General features: G+C 37.5%; 1 protein-coding gene across 1 annotated transcript; it reads right to left on the minus strand.

Annotated features, from left to right (window-relative positions):
- Nucleotides 1–823: 823 nt before the first annotated feature.
- Nucleotides 824–16,987, minus strand: LOC143228294 (uncharacterized). Its single transcript, XM_076459574.1, has 3 exons — nt 16,796–16,987; nt 2,447–2,649; nt 824–1,172 (listed from the first exon to the last, which is right to left on the minus strand). The coding sequence occupies exons 1-2, from the start codon at nt 16,910–16,912 to the stop codon at nt 2,482–2,484; spliced, it is 285 nt and encodes a 94-aa protein (XP_076315689.1). The 5' UTR covers nt 16,913–16,987; the 3' UTR covers nt 824–1,172; nt 2,447–2,481.
- Between the last annotated feature and the right edge of the window lie 1,341 nt (nt 16,988–18,328).

An 18,328-nucleotide genomic window follows, 5' to 3' on the forward strand; every position in this document is an offset into this window, starting at 1 on the left:
AGTCACGTTGAGCGATCTGATTTGTCCACCAGGGGAATCAAACCACGGATTTCAGCGTTGTAATATCGTAAAGTTGCCACTATCTTATTGGGGAAGCAAATCCTCTTCAAGTGATGACGCTAAGGATATGTTTTTAGTCTAGCAACGACTATAAAGCATGATACTAAATAATAATTAATATTTGTGAAAATAGTTCATCGATTAAAAACGATTTCTCGAAACACCTTTGAAAACTGTTTTATTTTTTTAGCTATTGATAGAACGTTTTAGTGACTTGTTTCGTTAACAGCAGTAAGTATATGGACTTGCAACGCTAAAATCTGGGGTTTGATCCCCGTGATGCATTTAGCAGATAACTCAACGTGGTTGTGCTTTTATTTCTTGAAAACGTGTTATATTTGATTTAGTTGGATCTAGAATTTTTGTACATAAAACTATACATAGATCTATTTACACAATAGCCATAAGTTGATAGACTGAAGGGATGCCCGGCAACGGGAGGTGGTTAGGACGCTCAACTCGTAAACTGAGGATCGTGGGTTCGAATCCCCGTCGCACAAAAATGCTCACTCTTTCGGCCGTAGGGGCGTTATAACGTTACGGTCAATTTAATTATTCGTTGGTAAAAGCGTAGCCCAAGAGTTGGCGGTGGGTGGTGATGACTAACTGCCTTCCCCTCTGGTCTTACACTGCTAAATTAGGAACGACTAGCGCAGATAACAATCGTGTAACTTCGCGCGAAATTCAACAAACAAACAAAGACTAGACGGAAGGGCCTACAGTCCGAGAACATTGAAGAAAACAATACGACAGTTCTAATTGATATCTTTTGACAAATTCACCACTTTATTTTTCTGGCACTCATCATAATTGACAGTGTAGCATACTTTAGTAAGAAGAAGTCAACTTTTATCGACAGACCACTAGAAATGAAAACAACAACATATTTGTTCTAAGTGTAAAACCAAAAGAAATGTAGTCAAGAAATCCCGATAGTCATGCAGGAAGTTCACCAGACTTGCAGTTGGAAAACAAAAATTTAACGTTCTGAACACAAGCACTGGGTATACGCTAGTCGTGTAAATTAATACAAACAAAATGTGGAGGTTTTTATCACAGACAAGTCTTTACGTAGTATAGTTTCAATCCACGAACATTTTCTTAAAGCCATTCTGAAAACAGAAAACACAGAACATTTCGGTGACATTCTTTGCTTGGTTTCAGATCACCGTTGTAAACAATTCTTTTTTTCAACAAAATTATCAAATTTGAAAATTTCTTATTTGGTCTCAAGAAAGTTAAACCACAACTATTTTAAATAAGATACACTGTAGGATCCACAAACTGTAAACATGAATGTCAGATTGGAGGACCTACAAACTATAAAGATGTTTGTTAGACTGTAGGATCCACAAACTGTAAACAAGAATGTTAGATTGGAGGACCTACAAACTATAAAGATGTTTGTTAGACTGTAGGATCCACAAACTGAAAACAAGAATGTTAGGTTGGTGGACCTACAAACTATAAAGATGTTTGTTAGACTGTAGGATCCACAAACTGTAAATATGAATGTCAGATTGGAGGACCTACAAACTATAAAGATGTTTGTTAAACTGTAGGATCCACAAACTGTAAACATAAATGTCAGATTGGAGGACCTACAAACTATAAAGATGTTTGTTAGACTGTAGGATCCACAAACTGTAAACATGAATGTCAGATTGGAGGACCTACAAACTATAAAGATGTTTGTTAGACTGTAGGATCCACAAACTGTAAACAAGAATGTTAGATTGGAAGACCTACAAACTATAAAGATGTTTGTTAGTCTGTAAGATCCACAAACTGTAAAGAAGTATTAAGATTGGAGGATCTACAAACTATAAAGATGTTTGTTAAACTGTAGGATCCACAAACTGTAAACATGAATGTTAGATTGGAGGACCTACAGACTATAAAGATGTTTGTTAGATTGTAGGATCCACAAACTGTAAACATGAATGTCAGATTGGAGGACCTACAAACTATAAAGATGTTTGTTAGACTGTAGGATCCACAAACTGTAAACATGAATGTTAGATTGGAGGACCTACAAACTATAAGCCTATCCGTTAGATTGAAGAACTACAAACTCTAAACATATGTGTTAGGTTGGAGGTTCCACCAACTGTAAATAAGTATGTTAGATTGACGGGCTCAAAAGTTATATACATATTTATTACGTTGGATAGTTCACAAACGTTTAAACTGGTATGTCAGATTTGAGAGCCCAGAAGTTATATATACACACATTAAATTGCATGACCTACAATAGAATAGTATAGGTTTGGTTATGAAATTTCAGTTGTATTTCAAAACTATCAATTCATATGATAATTAAAAAAATAAACGTTTACCAGAACATGATATTAAAAACAAACATTTAAAAATTTTCAATGCTCACCTTAGTAACGACTCGTTAGGGAAACCAATCAAAATTTACTTTCGGCGAAAACATGAGACAGCGTTAAAGTAACATCTCCAAAACTGATGTCCATGTCGCTGATGCTCCATCTGGTGACTAACTTCGTCTTCTTCTAGAACAGCTTTCTTGAAGCCATATATCAACTTATTGAGTAACATGGTTGATCGCTTAGGGGTCACAACCTACAAGGGGAAGTACACCCCACATACAAAATAATCTATCCACTTTTATTTATGTTTTATTCTAAATCAAAATTCGAATAAACTAACTAAAACGTTAAATATTTTAAATCACCTAAATATCTAACTCTAGAGCAATTGCTTTGCCAATAACTTTGCCAATCACAGAGTTTTTAATAACACATAAGTCATAAAAAATGTAACTAAAAATACCATCAAATATTGCATTTAATTCCACTAATTACTGGTGTGTCCCCTATTTAGAGTTTACATGTAAAATGGGTGTATCCAGCAAATTTTTTTTTGGCTTTTTTAACAGTTACTTTGGTTGCTATAGAGAACACTGAACTACATTAACAGCCAATTGTGCAGCTTTGTGCTTAACTACAGGGCCTGGCATCGCCTAGCGCGTTAAGGCGTGCGTTTCGTAATCTGAGGGTCGCGGGTTCGCGCCCGAATCGCGCCAAACATGCTCGCCCTCCCAGCCGTGGGGGCGTTATAATGTGAAGGTCAATCCCACTATTCGTTGGTAAAAGAGTAGCCCAAGAGTTGGCGGTGGGTGGTGATGACTAGCTGCCTTCTCTCTAGTCTTACACTGCTAAATTAGGGACGGCTAGGACAGATAGCCCTCGAGTAGCTTTGTGCGAAATTCCAAAACAAACAAACAAACAAAAACAAGCTTAATTACAAACAAATAAACTCTAAGTTGTTTTTACAATACAAACTTTTAGTTCCTATCCCCATCTCTTGATCGATTTGAGGTATAGCCGCGGTTATTGAAGATTCTATTTCGTTTTACTCTTTGAAAATATGCATAAACATTTTTTTCTTTAATGAAAGAGAAAGTGTCTGTTTTCAGGAAAAGTTATTTATGTTACTAAAAACAAGAGTCTAAACTGAGTTCGCAAGGCATTATCGGTAGGTGTCTCTGCGCATGAAGAAATATTATCTTTAAAAAAACTGATATCGGATAAAAAGATTTGTTTCTTTTTGAATTTCGCTCAAAGTTACACGAGAGCTATCTGCGCTAGCCGTCTCTAATTTTGCAGTGTAAAACGAGAGGGAAGGCAGCTAGTCATCACCATCCACCGCCAACTCTTGGTCTACTCTTTTACCAACGAATAGTGGGATTGACCGTCACATTATAACGTCCCCACGACTGAAAGGGTGAGCATGTTTGGTGTGACAGGAATTCGAACCTGCGACCATTGGATTACGAGTCGAGTGCCTTAACCCCCCTGGCCATGTGGTTGTAGCAGTCTGTACAATTGTTATCACAAATGTTAGAGTTATCCGTTTTTAAGTGTTCGACAATATTCGGCACTTAAATCATAAGATAGGATAATAACTTTTTATTAAAGTATGATATTTCATACAGTGAATGGTGTTTAAAAAAAAACAGAAACAAACTTTGGTCTTTCATAACCAACCTTGACTTACGAGTTCTGGTATTGAGAACTCTTGTGTTACAATTTATTGGACACTAATGATATATAATATGAAATGTTACGTTTACACATCTCTGATTTAGACTCAGTAACGTGATATACTGAATAGAATGTGGAAGATACACGTTTATAGTTTATGTGTTTGTTATCTAAAATGTTGGATCTGCTGTGTCAAACAGTTATATAAACGTTATGCTTTCTTCTGTAATTACGAGAGTTAACTTCAAGTTTCGACACATATTTCCATTATGACAGTTAATTAAGAGTCCCCCAGTGGTACAACAACACTTCTGCGGACTTATAACACTGAAAACCTAGTTTCGATACCCGAGGTGGGCATAGCACAGATAGCCCATTGTGCAGCTTTGCGTTTTAATAACAAGGAAATAACAAAATTCGAAGATTTCGTTCCAAAACGATGTCCCTCTTAAACCGTTCTTAGATTGCATTATTCAGTTGAGACCAAATAAAAAAAAAATAAACTCTTCCGAATGAAATTCCGATAACCCATAACCTGAATGTTAACACTCACCGACATCGAAACCCAGAATCAATCTGTTGTCTTTAAATTCTAAGTCAATAAGGCCACAGTCTTCAAATTAATAAAGTTTTTAGCGATTTGAAAGGTAAAAGGAAGGAAAACATGGAGATAGTGTTAGCATTAAAAGACAAGTGTAACCCTTCTTTCAAAGTTTTTTTTTTTCTTTAGAATTTTCCTGTTTATTTGCACGTGAAAAGAGACTGCATGGGATCCGAAAAGTGGTTTTAAAAATCCAGAAAAGCAGGAGAGGGCTTATTATTCAGCAAAAATCTGAGCTTCGCGACTTCGAATTCCTTCCGTAAACATGGTGGTTACTTCAGCAGTTGGGGCGTTACAGTCTAATGGCTAATCCTACTATTGTTTAGTAAACAGCAGCCCCTTCGTCGACAGTGAATAGCGTTCTGTAGCTCTCTTTCTTCTAGTCTGTAACTTCAAAATTTTGAACAGCTAGCAAAAGTAGGCCTCGAGTGGCATTCCGTGAATTTCGAATCAAACGGAATGTGACACAGCTGAGCCGGGCTTGGTTTAATGGCAAACATGCAAATCCGATGGCTTATGATTTGAGTTCCCTTTGCCCAAAAGTGTTTTCTGGGGTCACTAGGTTAATATTACTTGCGTTATAAGTGTGACCGTCAAATCCCATCATTCGGCAATACAAGGATATCTCAAGAATTGAAGACGGGTGCTTTCCTTCCTTCCAATTCATCAGTTCATCATTAGGAACAGCTACGGGCCCGGCAATGACCAAATGGTTAAGGCACTCGACTCGTAACTTGAGGGTCGCTGTTTGAATCCTCGTCGCACCAAACATTTTCGTCTTTTCAGCCGTGGGAGCGTTATTATGTGACTATCAATCCCACTATTCATCGGTTAAATAGTTGCCCAAGAGTTGGCGGTGGATGGTCATGACTAGCTACCTTCCCTCTAGTTTTACACTGCTAAATTAGTAACGACTAGCGCAGACAGCCGCCGTGTAGCTTTGCGCGAAATTCCAAACCAAACCAAGGAAAGACTGTAAACACGTAACAATTTTCGCGAAACTTTTAAAAATAACAAACAAAAACAAATTTGCTCTAGCTATTAGCCAGGTTTACTGAATATGAAATTTAGTTCTTGAAATGTTGTAACTGACACTAAGTGTTTGCGAACAGAACGGCAAAAGTATACAAATGGACACAATTTAATAAATCTAAAGACAAATGATATGAGGACAACCTCGGCATGCAGCATCCCTGATGATTATACTGAAGAAAAGGCAATTTGTAACACTAGTTTCTTGTTAAAGAGAAAATTATATGACCGCTTCCTCGAACACGTGCAGAAATCTCGTAACAGCAAACCGTGGGGAAGAAAAACAGCGACATGTTCTCCGGTAACCACATCAAATTAACAAGCTCCATGTTCGAGGAAACACGATTCTACCAGTCGTTAATACATCTCATGATACGGTCGGTCTTTCTTAGTTATCTTGTCCCTTGTTCGTCAGTAGATACTTTGTTTTTTTCTCACAGAAAATTTACAAACAAAAACCATTATATATAGACAACAATATTAATCATGCAGTAATTTCATGAACCTGCATGGCATTCTTTGGTACTTTATTAATATTTTATAACAAAGAACAGACCTCCTTCGTAACAAGCTCACCGTGACTTAGTTTGTTTGTTTTTTAATGTCTTTCGTGAAATGAAGAAAAAAAAAAAAGTGTGTTTTTAAGGCACAAAACGTTACGGTTGCCCACCAGAGGGCAGATAAGCAGGGGTACGGTTTATTTATACATGTCTAATATGTGTGTAGGTAACGCGCTCCCTTCCGCAATCGACTATCTGTTGTGCCTACAGGAGGGATCTAGCCTTGATATTTAGAGATATAATTCTTTAAAATTAGCACTGATTCATCGAAGGCCAACTAAAACTCACACGACAACAGGTACACATTATTTCTATTATGTAATTATGTAATGTTTGTCGCAATCTTTCAATATCTGAAACAAAAGGAACAGAACACTACATGTATGAAAATGTGAAAGAGTTGTTACCCTAAATGTGTATATGTCAAGGTAGGGGAGTTCTTACTATAGATACTGTGAAGATGGGGGAGTTGTTACCCTAAATGTGTATATGTCAAGGTAAGGGAGTTCTTACCACAGATACTGTGAAGATGGGGGAGTTGTTACCCTAAATGTGTATATGTCATGGTAGGGGAGTTCTTACTATAGATACTGTGAAGATGGGGGAGTTGTTACCCTAAATGTGTATATGTCAAGGTAGGGGAGTTGTTACTATAAATGAGTATGTGTGAAAGTGGAGGGAAGTTTCTATTATTAATAAACGCAATGCATTTCAATTATTAAACAGGATTTTTAAAATAAAGGAAAATCTCACTACAGAAGAAAGAGAGATATAATATCTAAAATCTTGTTTACTTTGAGTCGGGCCTAGCGTGGCCTAGTGTTCAGCATATGGGACGGTGGATCTCTGAGTCCTTGTTTCTTGTACCGTTACCACCAAAATCAAAAAAATAAAATAAAAAATTGGGCTTCGCATTTTGTGGTCATTGTTATATTATAAAACTAAGTTAATTAAAGTAGTCTAAGAACTAGTAGAAGGTAGGAGCTGTTTCTTACCTTCTAGTATTTAGGATCACATTTGAGAGAGCCATACGATGTAGAGACTGTTTCTTACCTTCTAGTCTATGTGTTCACACTTAGACACAGCTATACAGAGGTAGCGACTGTTTCTTACCTTCTAGTCTATGGGTTCACACTTAGATACAACTATACAGAAGTAGCGACTGTTTCTTACCTTCTAGTCTATGGATTCACACCTAGAGACAGCTATACGGAGGTAGCGACTTTTTCTTACCTACTGGTTTACAAGTTCACACTTAGACACAGCTATACAGAGGTAGCGACTGTTTCTTACCTTCTAGTCTATGGGTTCACACTTAGACACAACTATACAGAAGTAGCGACTGTTTCTTACCTTCTAGTCTATGGGTTCACACTTAGAGTCAGCTATACTGAGGTAGCGACTGTTTCTTACCTTCTAGTCTATGGGTTTACACTTAGAGACAGCTATACTAAGGTAGCGACTGTTTCTTACCTTCTAGTCTGTGGGTTCACATTTAGAGTCAGCTATACTGAGGTAGCGACTGTTTCTTACCTTCCAGTCTATGGATTCACACTTAAAGACAGCAATATGGAGGTAGCAGCTGTTTCTAACCTTCTAGTCTATGGAATCACACTTAGACACAGCTATACGGAGGTAGCAGCTGTTTCTTATCTTCTAGTCTGTGGGTTCACACTTAGAGAGAGCCATACAGAGGTAGCAGCTGTTTCTTACCTTCTAATCAATGGGTTCACACTTAGACACAGCTATACAGAGGTAGCGACTGTTTCTTACCTTCTTGTCTATGGGTTCACACTTAGACACAGCTATACAGAGGTAGCGACTGTTTCTTACCTTCTTGTCTATGGGTTCACACTTAGACACAGCTATACAGAGGTAGCGACTGTTTCTTACCTTCTTGTCTATGGGTTCACACTTAGACACAGTTATACAGAGGTAGCGACTGTTTCTTACCTTCTAGTCTGTGGGTTCACACTTAGAGTCAGCAATACAGAGGTAGCGACTGTTTCTTACCTTCTTGTCTATGGGTTCACACTTAGACACAGCTATACAGAGGTAGCGACTGTTTCTTACCTTCTTGTCTATGGGTTCACACTTAGACACAGTTATACAGAGGTAGCGACTGTTTCTTACCTTCTTGTCTATGGGTTCACACTTAGACACAGCTATACAGAGGTAGCGACTGTTTCTTACCTTCTTGTCTATGGGTTCACACTTAGACACAGCTATACAGAGGTAGCGACTGTTTCTTACCTTCTTGTCTATGGGTTCACACTTAGACACAATTATACAGAGGTAGCGACTGTTTCTTACCTTCTAGTCTGTGGGTTCACACTTAGAGTCAGCTATACAGAGGTAGCGACTGTTTCTTACCTTCTTGTCTATGGGTTCACACTTAAACACAGCTATACAGAGGTAGCGACTGTTTCTTACCTTCTTGTCTATGGGTTCACACTTAGACACAGCTATACAGAGGTAGCGACTGTTTCTTACCTTCTTGTCTATGGGTTCACACTTAGACACAGTTATACAGAGGTAGCGACTGTTTCTTACCTTCTAGTCTGTGGGTTCACACTTAGAGTCAGCTATACAGAGGTAGCGACTGTTTCTTACCTTCTTGTCTATGGGTTCACACTTAGACACAGCTATACAGAGGTAGCGACTGTTTCTTACCTTCTTGTCTATGGGTTCACACTTAGACACAGCTATACAGAGGTAGCGACTGTTTCTTACCTTCTAGTCTATGGGTTCACACTTAGACACAGCTATACAGAGGTAGCGACTGTTTCTTACCTTCTAGTCTGTGGGTTCACACTTAGAAGAGTCAGCTATACAGAGGTAGCGACTGTTTCTTACCTTCTAGTCTGTGGGTTCACACTTAGAGTCAGCTATACAGAGGTAGCGACTGTTTCTTACCTTCTAGTCTATGGGTTCACACTTAGAGTCAGCTATACTGAGGTAGCGACTGTTTCTTACCTTCTAGTCTATGGGTTTACACTTAGAGACAGCTATACTAAGGTAGCGACTGTTTCTTACCTTCTAGACTGTGGGTTCACATTTAGAGTCAGCTATACTGAGGTAGCGACTGTTTCTTACCTTCTTGTCTATGGGTTCACACTTAGACACAGCTATACAGAGGTAGCGACTGTTTCTTACCTTCTTGTCTATGGGTTCACACTTAGACACAGCTATACAGAGGTAGCGACTGTTTCTTACCTTCTAGTCTATGGGTTCACACTTAGACACAGCTATACAGAGGTAGCGACTGTTTCTTACCTTCTAGTCTGTGGGTTCACACTTAGAAGAGTCAGCTATACAGAGGTAGCGACTGTTTCTTACCTTCTAGTCTGTGGGTTCACACTTAGAGTCAGCTATACAGAGGTAGCGACTGTTTCTTACCTTCTAGTCTATGGGTTCACACTTAGAGTCAGCTATACTGAGGTAGCGACTGTTTCTTACCTTCTAGTCTATGGGTTTACACTTAGAGACAGCTATACTAAGGTAGCGACTGTTTCTTACCTTCTAGACTGTGGGTTCACATTTAGAGTCAGCTATACTGAGGTAGCGACTGTTTCTTACCTACTAGTCTATGGGTTCACACTTAGAGTCAGCTATACAGAGGTAGCGACTGTTTCTTACCTTCTAGCCTGTGGGTTCACACTTAGAGTCAGCTATACAGAGGTAGCGACTGTTTCTTACCTTCTAGTCTATCGGTTCACACTTAGAGTCAGCTATACTGAGGTAGCGACTGTTTCTTACCTTCTAGTCTATGGGTTTACACTTAGAGACAGCTATACTAAGGTAGCGACTGTTTCTTACCTTCTAGTCTGTGGGTTCACATTTAGAGTCAGCTATACTGAGGTAGCGACTGTTTCTTACCTTCTAGTCTATGGGTTCACACTTAGAGTCAGCTATATAGAGGTAGCGACTGTTTCTTACATTCTAGTCTATGAGTTCACACTTAGAGTCAGCTATACAGAGGTAGCGACTGTTTCTTACCTTCTAGTCTATGGGTATACACTTAGAGACAGCTATACTGAGGTAGCGACTGTTTCTTACCTTCTAGTCTATGGGTTCACACTTAGAGTCAGCTATACAGAGGTAGTGACTGTTTCTTACCTTCTAGTCTATGGGTTTACACTTAGAGACAGCTATACGGAGGTAGCGACTGTTTCTTACCTACTAGTTTTCAAGTTCACACTTAGACACAGCTTTACTGAGGTAGCGACTGTTTCTTACCTACTAGTCTACAAGTTCACACTTAGATACAGCTATACAGAGGTAGCGACTGTTTCTTACCTACTAGTCTTTGGGTTCACACTTAGAGTCAGTTATACGGAGGTAGCGATTGTTTCTTATTTTCTGGTCTATGGGTTCACACTTAGAGACAGCTATACGGAGGTAGCGACTTTTTTTTTACCTACCAGTCTATGGGTTCACACATAGAGTCAGCTACATTGAGATAATCCTTACGTAATTTGCGTAAAATTCCAAAACAAAGAAACATTTAGTTGTTTGTTTGTTTCTTCTACTGTGAGCAGAGTACAGATAGCCCATTGTTTTGTTTTGTACTTAACTTCAAACAGTACTATGAAAAATGTTTTATTTTGTTTTATTATGAACGCCCCCTAGTAGCACAGCGGCATGTCTGCGAATTTACAAACCGGTGAGCAGAACACAAACAGCCCATTTTGAAGAGATTTGTGCTTAACTTCGAACAGACAAGAGACAGATTTTTCTGAGAGAAACAAAACAAAATTATTTTATGAAAGATTTGAACATAAAAATTTGAGCACTTATCCAATAAATAAATAGAACATTGTAGCTTCTAAAAAGAAGTTTGTTTGTTTCTTGAATTTCGCGCGAAGCTACTCGAGGAATATCTGCGCTACTCGTCCCTAATTTAGCATTGTAAGACTAGAGGGAAGGCAGCTAATCATCACCACCCAACGCCAACTTTTAGGCTACTCATTTAGCAACGAATAGTGGGATTGACCGGCTGGGTGGGCGAGCATGTTTGGTGCAACCGAGATTCGAACCCGCGACCCTCAGATTACGAATCGAACTTCTTAACACGCTTGGCCATGCCGGGCCTATAATAGGAAACGTTGCATTAAAGAAGCGTACGAAAATTTTCCGAAATTTGTCACTTATTAATGGATACCTATTTTTATATCCAATTATGTTTGCTTATAAGAATTAATAACAGTGGTTTAAGAGATGACCTACTTATAATATGAAGCGTAATTCTATAATTAACTGGTTTACTGCTATACATATGAGGCTATATATACTATTAATACACTTGATAATTGATTATAATGCTTTGATAAATTACATTCATCCTAGCGCTTGAAGATACGAACACAATGTACAAAAATGTGTAATTTCCTGATTAAATTAAAAAAACAAAATTTAATGAATAGAAAGTTCTGTTAGATTAATGAAAAAGAAGTCAAGTGTATGGGATTAGAGACATTTTTTTAAAGAAAAGCCAAGATTAAATTATATTTTGAATACTTTACGACACATGCAATGTTACGCGAAAGAAAGGGTGAGTAGAGGGCGCTATAAACCCTTACGTAATCATAAATTTCATAATACAATTGCTTAGAAAATGAGAAATACTTCTGGATAGGTGAATAACATCTGGAAATAGATTTATGAAACTCCTATTTTAATACAGTACCCAAGTTTCAAAACCTAGTGATGTAATGACATCTTGACGGGATCTTTTATCATAGATGTTGATTAATTACAAGTTTCTACAATATATATAAAAGGATTATTTGCTCGTGGCCATTCGAAATTTTGAAACGAAAGACAAAAGTTAGCGTATCAACAGCACCAACCGCCAACTGTCCTCTGTCCAAACAGTGGGATTTAACCCTTTCCTAACATCAAATACAAGGCCCCAATGTTTTATTGTTTTTGAATTTCGTGCAAAGCTACACGAGGGCTATCTGCGCTAGCCGTCCCTAATTTAGCAGTGTAAGACTAGACATTACCACCCACCGCCAACGTTTGGGCTACTCTTTTTGGGATAGATCGTAACATTATAACGCTTCTACGGCTGAAATGGCGAACATGTTTGGTGCGACGGGAATTCGAGCCCGTGATCCTCAGATTACGAGTCGAGCGCCCTAACCACCTGGTCATGCTGGGCCGACCCCAAAGTGATGAATGCATTTTTGTGACACGGGACACGAACCACAGACCTTTGAATTTACGTTTCTGTTACGCTAGTGAGGAGGTCACGCCAGAGTTCTTTGGTTTGGACACACTCTTTGACAAATATTATTTCTGTTCTGTTATCCAACATTTCTTTTATCTAGTTTTATATAAATTAGACAAAACAGCTTAAAAGGCAAAATAAAAGAAACTATAAACCTATTTCTTATGTTTCAATACTTTCAACTCAATCAATATACACAAGAGAAAGTATATGATACAATTTCTTGCCCAACGGAAGAAGAACAAACATCTTAGCCTGCGTAAAGTTTTCATATTTATCTACTTCCAGAGCAATATATCACAAGGTAAATTTTTGGGTTCGCTAATTCCGAGACAGAGAGCTCAGGTTACGGTCATTTTCATATAGATTTTCTAGGTTCACAAATCTCGCTAACAAACTTTACTGCGTTTAAGAGATACAAGCCAACGTACCATCATTATAGAGTATCACTTTAGGCCAAGTTACTAATTAGTTCCTTGTTCTCGTTTGCTGTTGCTCATTTACAAGTCTGTTATCAGTACCGTGGTAACTGTGTGCTCTCTCTTGCATACAAATTAGAAAGGGTTATTAACAAAAATCAGGGCCATTTGCTAATGTTTTACAGAATATTCTTTTAACAGTTAAGCCTAATTTTGAATTTGAATTATAAATAAATGGTTGAGATGTTATTTTATATATTTACACTTACATATAGTAAATAATTAAACAGTACATTTTACTTTTTTGATATTTCATATCTCTTACTTCCTGGAAAGATAGGGTAAAGAGGAGGGAACACAGAACCAGAGGTGTCATATTACAAAAACAGGATAAATGTTAAGTGTATCTTTCCAACTACTTCCCGAAAAGGGACGGACGAGTGCAGCTGATGGGTGGTGAGCTTGGATTGTGGGTCAGAGGATTCACAAGTTAAGACTAATTCCTAAAAAACAACAACATGATCAGCACTTTGAGTCCATGAGTGTGTTATCAGCGTGACAGTCAAATTCCAATGTTAGATCAGTTAGCCCGAGAGCTATCAGTATATGATGTTGACCAGCTTTCTTCCATCTAGCCTGCCCCCCAGTGCCACAGCTGTATGTCTGTGGTCTCTCACCGCTAGAAATCGGGTTTCGATACCCGTGGTGGACAGAACACAGTTAACCAATTATGTAGCTTTGTGATTAATTTGAAAGAAACAAACAAATTATCTAGTATATCACTTCTTGCTGTTGTTTTGTAAAGCTACACGTTGAGCTGTCTGAGCTCTGTCTAACGCGGGGAACCGAGCATCGGATTTTGGCATTTTAAATACGTAAACTTAACGCTGACCCATTGGAGATCTTACTAATTTATCAATACAAAATTGGCTTATGCGAAAATTCTGAAAAAAACAACAACAACCAATAAACTTCACGAAGAAAGAGTTCAAAGCTTGTCGCTTTGGCGTCTTATGTTTATTTGTTTGTTTGTTTTTGTCCGACATGAAAAATGATTTACTGTTTCTCAATGTATATGCTGAATATACATATACAGTGGACTTAGAAATATTAAATAAGCTTAATAAATGAATTAGTTTTGAAACTCACTAATGAAGAAAGAAATATGAATGTACAGATACAGTGGACTTAGAAATATTAAATAGGCTTAATAAATAAATTAGTTTTGAAACTCACTAATGAAGAAAGAAATATGTGAACTGATACAACACATGAAAATATTTTAATTTTACCAAACTGTGAATAGAAATCAAGGTTTGAACCCAACATGATATCATTAGTAATTAAATTTCTTGTTCAGCACAAAGCTACATACAATGGATTATCTCTAGTGTGTACACTACTAGTTATAAGCCTTCGGATCTATCGCTGTGCCACTAGAGAGCAGTAGTTTAGGTAAACAGCTGAATCTTTATTGGGGTTCTATAAATGTCACAAAATAACATTTTAATAATGTTTATTTTAATCTGTTATCAGAATTCTTAAGAATGGGTGAAGACTGGATGAATATGTGTGTGTTTTCTTATTATATCAAGGCTACAACGAGCTATCTGCTGAGTTTACCGAGAGGATCTGAACCCCTGATTTTGGCGCTGTAAATCCGTGGATTTACCCCTGAACTAGCGGGGAACGGATGAACAAGCGGCTGGATTTGCGTTTGTGATTTGGTTTGTTTTCAACTTCGCGCAAAGTTACACAAGGGCTATCTGCGCTAGCCGTCCCTAATTTAGCAGTGTGAGACTAGAAAGAAGGCAGCTAGTCATCACCACCCACCACCAACTCTTGAGCTATTCTTTTACCAACGAATAGTGGAATTGACCGTCATATTATAACACCCTCACGGCTGAAAGGGCGAGCATGTTCGGTGTAACGAGGGTTCAAACCGCGACTCTCGTATTATGAATCAAGTGCCTTGACCAGCTGGCTATGCCGGGACTTGCGTCTACGTCTACAAGAATTAAAAAACAAGTTCTCCTGAAACTTTATTTGTAACAAAAGACTGCAAACTAAAAAGGATCAAATAAACAAATTCAGAAAATATTATAAGCTACATTGGATAAGAAAAATAAATTCATAGAAGTCTGCATTATTTTTATTGTAAAGTGTGATTTCACTCGCCATAATGCTGCAATCATAGATCAGCTCCATCTCGTGTAAACTACACTGATTATTCAGTATAACTCAGAAATGTTTTCATTACCCTTGATACTGTTCATTTCAATAGTTATTATCGGTGCAAATAGTTGGTATATTTGTATTTTCAACCCGAAACAGGAGCTAAGTTAATGGTTCTCAAACTTTTTAGATAGCGGACCCCTTAGCCCACACCCGCTTTTCCTCCCCAAACGTTTTGTGGTCGAATATTCTGGTCCTGACTGTTTTTTACTAGAGTTGTGTTACTCATCGCAATAAATCATTTTGGCGGGAATTTCTTATCGCATCTTCCCACGAAGTCCTTGGATCAATTCTGCGATCCAGATTTTGATGATCTCTGGGATAAACTATATTTATTTATAAGATAACGTTAGATGGCGTTTGTTACAGCTTGTTTACCAAAAACCGTTGGAGTTTTTACTAGTAGAAACTTCTGAAACTGTTTATTTTTGATTTTAAACATCAGTTAGCGTTGAGTGGGGGAATTTTTATTCTTTGACTATAAAAATAGTCCCAGTGGCTCAGCGGTAAGTCTGTGAGTTTACAACCCTAAAATTCGGGTTTCGATATCCATGGTGGCATAGCACAAATGGCACATGGTGAATTTTTTTGGTTAATAACAAATAAAACCAAACTATGAAAGTAATATAATCCCAAACACAATAAAGAGATATAAAAAATATTATTATTATTTTTAGAATGAAATTGTTTCGGAATTTCGAGCAAAAACTACACAGAAGTAATTGCTCAAAATCGAGAATCCTGCTTTATTCTGATTTGATAAACCAGAAAAAGGCAGTTATTCAACATTCCCCTCGGTGGACTCAGCAGATAGCCCGATGTGGCTTTTTTATAAGAAAACACAAACCAGTCAACATTACTTATCGCTAACCTTTTCAATAAAGAAAAATTTAAGTTCTCAGTCTAACGTTCTCACGTTTTAGGTTAAACTAATTTAATAATGCCGATATAAGTATACTAAAAAACGATATTTTGTAAGAAACGTAATTTATAAAGAAAAATTAAAAAAATAGATACATGAACCGTGAAAAGTTCTTTCACTTAGTGTTACAAAAAGTGCATCTAGGTGAGTAAAATTATAAATATTTCTGAGCAGAATAATTATTCACACTATTTTTGGGATGGTGATGTATCCTCCCCCAATGCTAAAGCGGTAATTTTACGGATTTACAACCCTAAAATCAGTGGTTCGATTCCCATTAGTAGACTTAGGATATAGCCCTATTTGGCTTTGCTATGTTGATGTACTTTGTGGGGGTTTAATATTCAAAAAGACGTGTTAAAACTGATCATCGAAAATTAAAATGGTTGATTAATGTCTTTGAAACTGGGGTAAAACTTAAAGCAACACTTTAAAAGAAACTTGACTTTTTCATTAAATAAAACATCTTAATAAAATGTTACAGAATATTTTTTTTTTTGAAAACAACAATGCAAAAAATTTATTTTGACACGACTGAATTACATCAGCACTTATTGTCATTTAAATCATCTTTCTAGACGAAACACAAAACAAAGGAAAATCCCTTCAAACGCTGTCCTTTACTCACCACACTTTTAGAAGCTTAAAACCCATAAGTCTAAATAAGAGTTAAATAAATGTAATAAGTGGAAAACATTGCGTGATCAACGAAACTTACTTTGAATAGTTTTATGTCTATGTCCAGGTCTCCAATAGCCGAGTGCGACTGTGTTAACTTAAGAAGTAACGCACAGATGACCAACGCAGGAAGGAAAGCTGTAGCGGTCCTTGGCATCGTCTTGTCTAGAATCGGGAAAGCGTGGACAGAATAGAAAGGGTAAAAAGATCTCGAGATCAAGAAACTGTCTGAAGTCGAAACACACAAAGTGATTTTCTACCCGCCTTCTTATTGCTGTTTCAACATAACGTCTCGCGATAGACGTCACCCAACTGGCCAATCAAACGATTGTAAAGGAGGTGTCTTCTCCAATATGTTGACCTTCTAAAGATTATAACGGTAGTATAATAAAATTCCAGATTAAACTTAAAAGGACTAATCCTTTTGCAGTGTGTAGTGGCGAGGCTCGAAATCGTGTCTGCTTGCAGCTTAAAGCACCAATTTTGGTTAATAGCATGTTATGGTTCAACTCCATCTTCGTTTGTTTGTGCGCCTCACCTTCACCCAGTGTGTACAGACTCACTTAACTGCTATTTTCAAACACTGTTGACGTCAGCCCCAGTAATATAATGCTCTTTCACTGGTCTTTATAATAAAACAACAGTCGTTTCAAATCAATCAACGTTATACGATTTCAGGAAGATGTTTTCTCCAAGCTAATCTTATTCAGACAATGGAGGTTTATCAGCTTAATGTCCATTTGTCATGCAGCGTTCATTCTGACCGATTGTTGTTGGGTTTTTTTGAGTGGGTGGGGTGAGGATTGCCGCTGAGTTGGTGACTTATACAGAGTTTTGACACTAAACGACTAGATTTACTACTATATCACGTTAAGAACTAATTCAATTTTTGGAGAGATTTGTTAACCTTATTGTTAGATACTCCTGTCTGAAACGATTGAAAGGACTCTCTTCCAGGGATTATCTTTAAGGGATCTCGCTTATTTCCCCAGAGATTGCGTTAAAAACTTTTGTTTAATTCTCCAGGGATGGCCTTTACGGGATCTCGTTAGCTTTCCCACAGATATCATTTGAAACTTTTTTTTTTTTTTCAGAAGTGGGATTGAAACCATCTGTACTTCAAAATAGTCATTTATTTTCTCGAATATAGTATTTCCAGGCCCACTGTCACATTATAACTCTCCCAACGGCTGAAAGGGCGAGCATGTTTGATGGAACGAGGATTCCAGCCCACGACCCTCAGATTGCGAGTCAAGCGTTCTAATCACAAAATTAAACGATACCAACGTGAAAGGAAGAACAAAGTTCGTGGAAGACATTTAGTCTTTAAAGAAAATAAACTTTCCAAGCTTGGGTGCTCAGGAATAGTATCCCTCTTTGCTCCACTCGTGGAAGATTTTATTTTATTTTTATAAAACTAGCGTTAAAATTATGCAAAATAGAAATGTATGTACATATATGTATACAAACTTATACATTCACTTGTTTCGTTTCTTGGTTTCTAGGGTTAATGATTAATGTAAACAATGGAGAACCATTAATAAGACTACAGAGGCTATTAGGTCGAAGTATG

Source organism: Tachypleus tridentatus, chromosome 10 (assembly GCF_004210375.1).
Source record: "Tachypleus tridentatus isolate NWPU-2018 chromosome 10, ASM421037v1, whole genome shotgun sequence".
In the NCBI taxonomy this organism is placed as follows: Eukaryota; Metazoa; Arthropoda; class Merostomata; order Xiphosura; family Limulidae; genus Tachypleus; species Tachypleus tridentatus.